Source organism: Diadema antillarum, unplaced genomic scaffold (assembly GCF_040938485.1).
Source record: "Diadema antillarum isolate AM-2024a unplaced genomic scaffold, OU_Dant_1.0 seq00000586_RagTag, whole genome shotgun sequence".
Lineage (NCBI taxonomy): Eukaryota > Metazoa > Echinodermata > Echinoidea > Diadematoida > Diadematidae > Diadema > Diadema antillarum.
In genome coordinates this window covers 2263191-2273583 of record NW_027271520.1, presented here as the reverse complement: position 1 = coordinate 2273583, position 10393 = coordinate 2263191, and the positions used below count along the sequence as shown (strand labels likewise).

General features: G+C 36.9%; 1 protein-coding gene across 1 annotated transcript in view; it reads right to left on the bottom strand.

Annotated features, from left to right (window-relative positions):
• Window positions 1-8442: 8442 nt before the first annotated feature.
• Window positions 8443-10393, bottom strand: part of LOC139735597 (PAS domain-containing serine/threonine-protein kinase-like) — a 42932-nt gene continuing 40981 nt past the window's right edge. Inside the window, exon 21 of the mRNA XM_071646353.1 lies at window positions 8443-8616. Coding sequence (XP_071502454.1) covers window positions 8445-8616 — 172 coding nt within the window. The 3' untranslated portion in view covers window positions 8443-8444. The remainder of the gene's footprint in view (window positions 8617-10393) is intronic.

Sequence of the window (10393 nt, the reverse complement as noted above, 5' to 3'; positions counted from 1 at the left end):
ATCAATTAATTTTAGCATAATTATGCTTGAAATGGGTTCTGTAATAAATTTTGTGGAAAAAACTCAAAAAAGGTCGAAATCAAAGAAATACATAAGAAATTCGTAAAACAATAGAATACATAAGAAATTCATTTGATACCAGATTTTTTTTTTTTCAAGTACACTGTTAGGAATGCTACAAGAAATAATGTCACCAAAAATTAGGATGACATTAGCTTTATTTTCTGAAGTAGATCAAAATCTATGATTTCACGCATGTTAATTAATATAAGATATAAAAATCAAAAAGTCAAATTTTCTTTTATAGTTTAATAGATTACGCGACAGGTAATCGTGTTATGTTTATGTTAGCAGAGCTCTTGTTTATACATGCATACATACATATATATATTATATACATATATAATCATTCAAGTTTGCTTTGAACCATTCCAAGACGAAATCTGAAATAAAAGGTGCCAAAACGTTACATTTGCCTACATAACGTGCACTTAATGAGTAATATGCACATTCATATTCATTAATCACTGTATCATATCGAGAAAAAAATAAGAAAACAGAAAGAACATTCAAATGTCAGAACTATCCCTATTGACATAATTAATCATACACTGCGACAGCTAACGGTGCTTGTGGACGGGCTACACGAGTTCATTATCAACGAAATGCTTAATCACCTTTTCATTTACCACGCTGTTGGATTACTTTCCCAAACGCTTTGTTTCGATTAGCATGGTGCTATTGTTTCGTACAATTTTCTCACGTCGGTCATTAACGTTAAGCGTTATCATTATGATCTCACTTTACACTCGGTATCTCATCACCCCCCCCCCCCCCCCCCCCCCCCCCCTCCTTTCTCCAAAAGACTGGAATCGAAACGCCCGCCACACGGGAAGTCGTAACAACGGCAATTCTAAACTGTACGCCCTAGGATAGCAATGATTTGACTGCATGCAGTATGATTTGGGGCTCTCTAGGCCTAGGGTTGCCCATATTGCCCATGAGATAATTTCGGCAAAGTCCTCGTATATCGAGGTATGAGATCTTCTGCCTTTGCGTGATATTGTCATTTCAAATCATCTTCCCCCTTTTTTTAGTCTTTACCTGTTATTCCTTCCATGTTTATCATTTCTATAAGAGAGCAGCCTCGTGTCTCTGTGTGCATTTCTTTCCTTTTTAGGTATTTTTGTCTTTGTCTTTGTTTTGTTTTGTTTTGTTTTGGTTTTTTTTTTTTTTTTTTTTGGGGGGGGGGGGGGTAATCTGCCTTAGTTTTGTCAGTTCAGTACAGTGTAGCTGCTTATTGTTCATGAGAGGACTGCGAATTACCAATCCTGCTTTTCAGCAGTCCCCTCCTTTTCCGACAATTTTGTTTTGATACCTTCGTAAAAGTCACAAAATATTACGCTTGTATTGATAGCACTTTACACAATGTCGATGGCAAGTCATAGATTGATATTAAACATGGCATAGTGCACTATACCACAAATGACGTCACAGTATAGCATCCATTTCTCCATCGGCATTTTGTTCTCATCATCATCTTCACAGCAATATTATGTTTGATAACATGACCCTTTATCGCTTATCACTGAACAAGATTTCATTACTAATTTTGCAAATGTAATTACACTGTATAATCATGATCATCAGTACCATATTGTTTTCACAAGAATGTAATTACACGTACATTATTATCACTACCCTATTATTATGACGATGATTACGATGAGAAGTGCATGAGAAAGTGACTATAGAAAGAGCAGTAAAAGTATGACGATTTAATAGCAGCGATAAAAGCAGTACATTGTACAAGTATCTTCAATGAAAATGTAAACTAGTCTCGGTGTTCAAACCAAGACACTTTTAAACCACAGAGGAACATTCAAACACTTTGGCACATCGTGTTTTCTGGTCTTTATGGGGGCAATGTTTAGAACATTGCACTTTTGTTTATTTCATTTCAAACAAATGACTTCACAAAGGAATCCGTCACAGCAAAACAACAGTCAATGTCATAAATAAGCAAATTTCTCCACATTGCAGAAGTCCATAATATTACGACAAATCAAAGCCATCATCACAATATTAATACAGCAAAAGTTGTGAAACAATTGTCAGCTTCTCAAGGAATGTAACGATACTTCCTCCACATTCTAGCCAGGATGACTTATGTCTTTACCGTCTACCTGCACTACATTGGTATTTTGTAAGTCTATTCCAGCATAGATTGCATATCATGAAAAGCAGCCATCAATTTCGATAATACAGCTAGTCACAGAGTAGTGAATCAGTTTGGTTATGGTTCATCTCTATCCGTATGAGTAATGCCAGCAGGCAAACGCGCAAAACCACGATTGGAATTTTAAAATTAAAAAGAAAAAAAAAATGAAGAAAAAAAAAATCTTTCACATTCAAAACACAGCTGGTATATTTAAAACCCTGGAAGAGTTTTGTTGTTTTCATTTTTTCTTTTTCTTTAAAGAGCGTTTGAATGGACAAATTTCGAAACTATGCACAGGATACACCCTTCATAAACATTGTGGAATGGAAGTACAACTTGTATTAAGATTTTGAGACACTTAACAAGGGTGAAATGTGCCATATAAAAACCAGCTATTATTATTATCACCAGTCATAAACGCCTGCTGAACTCAACTATCAAAAGAAAAATCTGAAAATAAAGTGGTTGTTTATGACAATTTTAACCACAATCACCGAAAAGTGGCCTATTGAAACTCAAAGTAAGTGCGCTGCTAAGTATTTTGCTTTCCTGAACAAATAAAAGAGGGGGAATACAGTACTAAAAATGACCTGCCCCATGGAATACTAGTCAGTGCTAGTGTAGACACGAACGTGTGGAAGCAGCAGGATCACTTCTGTTTGGAAAAAAGTCAACGTAGACAGGGAATGGTGCTTGACCTGAATACATGTTCAGTACTACCAACTGTCGGGACGCAGCCCTTTGAGTTCTGATTCTTTAACATCACAACAATGGCACTTACTACCTTTAATGTTAGCAATCCTCAAATCTTACCTGGACATTCAAGTAGGAAAAGGAGTTACAAGTACTCTCAAAAATAGAATGTCATTTCCTTTTAAACAAAATATCCCCATACTCTGCTACCTTCCTTCCGATACCAACAGACACTGCATTAAAAAAATCAAGACAAAGTTCAAATATATATCTGAGATCAACGCCAAAATCTACACATCATTTCATGTATTAAACAGTTGCAGGTTACTGTAAAACGAGAAATGTTCGCATGCATTTTAATTTCAATTTCGCGAGCGCCAAGATTCGCGAAATTAAAATGCACACGAAATTTCTTATCTACACTATATGCATTAAACGCAAGAGGCAATTCGCGAAAATTTCTTGCCACGAAAAAGGCCGACGGCTCCAATTCGCGAAAATTTCATGCCGCGAATATATCATGTTTTACAGTATGAGACAAAATACTCTGCAGTAAGAGATAAAAATCCCTAGACTTCTGAACAAGCTTTACAGCCTTCTTATACTGCATCATCTAAAATTTGATTCCACAAAAATCAGATATGAACATTTCATCACACAGCTAGCCAAATGGAATTCATCAATAACATTGTAATATCAAAATTTAAAGACTGGCATGAACAAATAATGGCACACACTTTAAGCAGTAGATGGACCTATGTCACAGAAACTTGTCAATAAATTAAGTACCATTTTTTTTTTCTTGTTTCAAAGTAGAACCAGCTACCAAGAGGTTACCAAGAGACTTATGTAAAAACATACACATATTTCCACCTGCCTTCTAAGATATTATACAGTATACATGGCACACAAATTAGCAATGTATAGTGAGCTACCTCTGATAGCTTCTGTAAATCAAGGAATGTTCGCATGCATTTAATTTCGTAACGTCTGTGAGAGCCAAGATTTGGGAAATCAGAAAGCATGTGAAAGTTCTCGTCTACACTATACGCATCAAATGTTAGAGGCAACTCGCGAAAATTTCATACTGCAAAAAAAGGCCGTCGGCTCCAATGCGTGAAAATTTCATGCCGCGGAAATATTGTGTTTTACAGTAACGGCCAGTGGCTTACAAGACAATGTAGATACATTGTAACAAAACGCATACACAGAAAAAAAAAAAGAGAGAGAGAAAAAAAGCACATACAGTTCACTCCCATTATAACGAACACGGTTATAACAAAATTATCATTACAACGAAGTAAATATTCAGGTCTCAAAGTGTTCTTACTATTCGGCTATAACAAAATTTTGATAAACCTCCTCTCACAAAATTTAGTTTTAACGGGAGTGCACTGTGGTTCATGTATATCTACACACCTCTTTATTAAATAACAATACAAAATTACATCTTGAGCAAAGAACTGTACAAAAAAAAAATGAATAAATTAAAAAGGCATATTCTCTCCTATTCAATCACGCCAACATGTCACGCTGACTTATAAAACTATAAATTATGATACATTTTGGCAACAGAACCCAGAGTCCTCCTCCACAACTTCATGATAAAGGTGGCACTGCTATTTTGGGGTTCTACTCCATAGCAGATGCATCGAAGCAGTATGCAAAACTCCTCTGTCAAACACTCTAGGAGATTTCAATGTGTACAAGGGACGTGTCCTCCACATCTATTAAAATAAATAAGTAAATGAAGGTACAGTGTATAAATAGCACAGCATTTCTAGAGCCCACTTTGCTACCTCAATCTGCGGACATGACAACACAGAAAATAGAAAGTAAATACGGGTTCAATCACATGTCATCAAACAAATTTTCATTTTGTTTTGTTTTTGCTTTCTTTCACTAAATTACGGCAGCATTTCTGCACTGCCATTATAGTCTCATATGCCAGCCATTTTCATTAAATTTTTTTACATCCATGCCACACATTGATGTATTTTTTTAAAATATGGCAAATTTGCAAAGGCTGGCTGCAATACAGTCATAAGATAAATACAGAGAATGCTCATATTATTTATATCAAAATTTTTAATGAGAGAGAACAGTTGAATGTTTGATGCACTTCTAAGACACAATGATAAAGTGATGGAATAGCACATCACATACATGAGAGTTAGCATCTGTATCTCCATCCCCATAGTTATATTGCCCATTCACCTGCCATAAAATTGGCAACCAATGTCTCACTCATTCTGTTGTCTCTTTCTTTTGATATGAACATAACTACCACACAAACATATCTATTGTGATGATACTATGAAAGCTGTAGCCAAAAAAGCATTATCAACCACAGATCTACGCTTGCACAGTTGTCATAGAAACATTGCATGCCTTCATAAGCATCTGACAAGGAGTGTATGGTAATATGTGACCCGCTACAACAAAAGGATCCTAACGTCGCTGATGGCTGAGCTAAGAAAATCGATAGAATAGATGCAATTCCAAAAGTTCAGATAAATGTCATTGATGGATAATGTGATATACAATAGCTGAAAGAACAGTGTACTACTAAGGCAACGGTGGACTGCAATATTATTGCTCCCTTGGTTGAATTGTGGTACAAGTACTTCCAAAACTGAGGCAGATATGAGTGTGGGATTATAAAGAACTGTACAACCCACTGAAACTGCTTTGATGTGGTCATTATTGGTTTTATAAAGAATTCTGAAGTGCTGTTGCAGTGTTAAGACACATAATTACGACTGGCCGGATCAGAGGTTAACTTGTACATACATGTTGTAGTCACTCAGTGTTGTACATAGTCACTTAGTGTTCTACATAGTCACTCAATGTTGTACATAGTCACTATTAAAGTGTTGTACATAGTCACTCAGTGTTGTACATAGTCACTCAGTGTTGTACATAGTCACTCAGTGTTCTACATAGTCACTCAGTGTTGTATATAGTCACTATTAAAGTGTTGTATATAGTCAATCAGTGTTGTACATACATGTAGTCACTCAGTGTTGTACATAGTCACTCAGTGACAAGTTTGAATTATGTGTGCATTCATCCCATGAAAAGCAAACAACCTGCTTTTTACCTGGGGTTACCTGGGTACCTTCAGGTAAGAATTTTGACACACTGGACCAAATAATTAGAAGCAACAATCATCTAATGTACATGTATCACCACAACACACACACAGGAAAGTCTCACACAGGATTTACATATGTGATAAATTCTATAAAAGCCATCCAATTGTTTCTTGGTGTCCTTTTCACAGAAATCATGGCTATGCAAGCAACACTTCAATGGCAGGTATATTTAGTTTTTAGTCTTTCGTAGACTTGAGGTCCCCTTTAACCATGATAGAATTGATGGAAAAAGTGGTGTGGAAAAAATAAATCTGTCGTTGACGCTTACTGTGCTTCCGCTTTGCAGTTTGCTCTTACACTGCATAACATCATCACATCCTGTATGATACAATCTATCATATTTTCATAAATTACGGAAATGCAGCATATCTCATGCCCACTTTAGTCAAGGTGTCCGGGGTAACACCACATCAAACTTTTTAGGCTCTTTGGTGGCTACAAGAAATTGGAGATGTTGTCGTCTCCCTAGAATTTGTCATGACTTTTTTTAAAAATATACATTGATAAGTACTACACTGTCTACAGGAATGTTGATACAAAAAACCCACCACCTATTGCTTTCAATGCTGGCAATGAAAAACTGTGTTTGGTCCAAGACACTATCCTTTACATCGAGAACTGCAGCCTGTGTTCATAGATATCTACTGAGCAAAGGCATCATCTTGCATAATCCCATCAATTGCAACATACTCATATACCACAACATTCAATTGTCAATCATGTTCCATTCCATCCATATATATAAATGTATGTATGCATGTACAGTATACACACTTGTAGGCCATGTATATAATATGAATGTAAGTACCTGTTATGTATACATATGCAATACGAATACCTATGGCTTTTAAAGACTCTGCCGTGATATAATTTCTCTCATATTGATCAGAAACGACTTTCTAATAACACTTAAGTGTCCATAATGATAAAGAGACAATAGTACACCTGTCTGGCAAGATACAGTACTTCCTTTGTTGAATAACCTTCACTTTCATGTGTGAACGAGAATTTTAACCCATTGACCGTGAAATATCATTATTCTGTATAGATTTAATACATGGCACGTCCGGTTACCATACGAGATGAGTACACTAAAGATTTTCAAACATCTGTATAACCAAGAGCACTTCACACATATGTACAAGACACACGAATTGCAGGGTGCAAAACCTGGTGAAGTGGTTTGCCTCAAATACACACAGGAAAATGCATACAGACCGGTCAATCAGTATGAGTACAATACGCCAGATGGCGGATTGTACTCCAAATGGGGAAAAAAAAGAGTGTAAACATTTAACAACCTCTGCATGTACATGGCTTCTTTTCGAAGATCTCATATGTGACCCTGCACCTAAAACAAACAAAAAGTCGCCAGACATGAATTTTTAGTTAAGACCATATTCTGAAAGAACAGACTCTAAGCTTTAAAGTGATGTATGACTCAGATCAAATGGACTCTCCTAACCTATCTGAATATTGGAAAGAAAGCACAAACTCAGGAAAAGTGTGAACTGAGAAAAGAGGATCTGAAGTACAGTGTCTATTCAAGTGCTTTAATAATCTTTACCAAACCGTGCTGGCTGTGCGATGAATGGGACAAAAAACAGGAAGTAAACCATTAGAGTAACAACAATGAAGGGATTGTTAGATTAAACTAATTAATAAAGATTAAAATAATTAATGCCAACTTTCAAAGCAGTAGCACTATTCTTTCAAAAGTTATTAGAGTTGAAAGTGAAGAGTGTGGACAAGGTTTCTCAGAAATGAAAAAGGGATTCTAAAGACACACCTAATCACACTATTCTACCAAAAATGTTCGAGATAAACTGCTAAAAAACACACTTTCCTGCCCGTTCTATGATACCAAATTTTAGCATAATGTACAAGAAGACCCGCTCTTTCAGAAAATATGAAAAAGTCAAGTTCGGCTAGGTTGACCCATTTCACTTATTTTCAGTCCTCACGCAAAATCAGTGTGTGCGACTTTTTGTTCATTTTGAGGTGCACGGTCACATATAGTTTCTGCATCATTTAAAACTAGAAAAAAATCACCACATGCCGATGACTGTGTATGCTATGGAGGGCACACGGCAAGGAATGACAAACAAGAGCGATCCTACAAAAAAAACCCAAACAACTTGTGGTGCTCGCATGGGACCTACAGGTGTAGCGTCATTCAGAACTGAATCTATCAGTCAAGCAATGTCACAAAGTTAAATGTCTGAACACTGACCATGACACTCGTTACGTGCATCTCAAATTGACTTCTGTCATCATCAAGAATGAGCGTAGTCCTGCACATCAAACCTTGCGTCTTCAGCACCTCTTGTCCTCTGGAGTTTGTCGGTCAACCCCCTGAAAGGACAGCACCCTCACACGCTAGCATTCAGGCCGCGCAGTCGGACCAGCTCCTCATACTCCTCGTCCAGCGCCAGACAACGTTCAAACTCTCGCCGCAGTTGGTCCGCTTCGGCTGAGCCCGCCGAGTCCTCCAAAATGTTCTGAAAAGCGTCCGAGGTGGAGTCTGGCACGTCCTTAGACTCACTAGGTCCTACGTTAAAAAGAAGTAACCAGACAAAACGATAACAGTATTGAATATTGTAAAAAAACAGACATTTTAGCATGTATGAAACTTTCACAAATTTTGCAAGGAGCCAAGATTTGTAAAACAAAAATGCAGGCAAAAGCTTTTATCTACGTACACTATGCACCAAGTGCCAGTTTTCAAATTCGCGGACGTTTAATGCTGCAATAAAGGCCATTGGAGCTAGTTCGCGAAAATTTTATGCCACAAATGTTTCTAGTTTTACATAATTATGATCATCATTTCTCACAGCGTCATTTCTATTTACACCCTGAAATCAGCAAAAGGAGGAAAATTTGGACCATCTTCACACCAGGTGGACCCTGTGTTTTTAAAGAACATCCAGTTTGGATAAGATACAGTCTGTATAATCATTTCAAAGTTAGGAAGCTCTGTATCATCATCTTGCCTAAACAGAAAAAGTTGTCTCTAGTGACTTTTTGCAAATCTCGTGGTGCAAGCCTATGAATCAAAATGAAAAAGTTGCATGGGTCAACTTTCCCTGTAGGCTTGAAACTACGTCTTAGGTCAGCAATGTTCATTTTCAATTTGAGTGTTGTCTGATGGGGTAATCCTATTCAACTTTGAGGTCTTCTCTTGTGACCTTTTTGTAGTTTTGTGATGCAAGGTTATGAATACTGATTAAATTTGCATGATGTTTGTCTGTAGGAGTACTCCTACAAAGTAAATGATGTTTTATGAGGATGTGGATAAAAACATAGTGTGAATAATTGCTACAGGAAGGGTAAAATGGTACAATGTACAAGGCCATGGCATAAACACATGCTGTAAAGGTCAACAGAATGATAAACGACTGAAATTGTAAAATGATCAGGTAATAATTATCAAGACCTCCTGAAGACTAGATGATATATCTGAAAGCAATTCAAAGTCCCTTGAAAGCACCTTTGACACTGGATATTACATTTTCTGTACATGATCTTGTACATTATAAGAAAGAGACCATTCAAAACAGCAAGCTACAATAATGAATAAAAATAAATCAAAAAGAGGACAGAACTTGAAGAACACAAAGGAGGAGAAGAACAAAAGGATGGGAGGCGTGGGGAAAAGATGAAGAAGATAACAAAATAATACAATAAGGCCATTCACATTAACAATAGAAAATTTTGACCTTTTTAAAGTTACAACATTACAGGAAAAGTTGCTGGGCAAGTGTGCTAAAACCCATCTGGAATGCTACTAGTAAAATATAAAAAAAGAAAGAAAGACCAAAAACAACACAAAATAACACATTGGAGTGTGATTGAGTTTGCTATAATTATTCAGTTGCAGCTTGCTCTCAAGATTTGCCGCGTAAACCCTCTCCACATAAAATTCATGACGCGTGTCACATGACTTCCACTTGATTAGATCACTTCCCGCAGCCACATGAAGAGGTATGTGCAACAAGCTGACCATGCTACCTTTGCATCAGTAGGATGTGACAGATTGGCGAGTGAAAATCGCTTGTGCAGATCACAGGCGGCTAGAACTCACAACTTTTTTGTGGTGCTACAACATCCCAATTTTTTTTTGAGATGGTGCAAATATGGAGGTAAAGCGGCTTAAATGCTTGCAATATCATCCAGTGGGCCAAGAGAATGGGCCAAGCGACAAAGAGGGATCAAGGATATCACATTGAAGTCGGTCATCCTGACCCATTATTTCCGAGATATTGAAAGATCCCACAAGGCTGCTATATGGCACAACTTGTCATGAGTGATGGGTTGAACT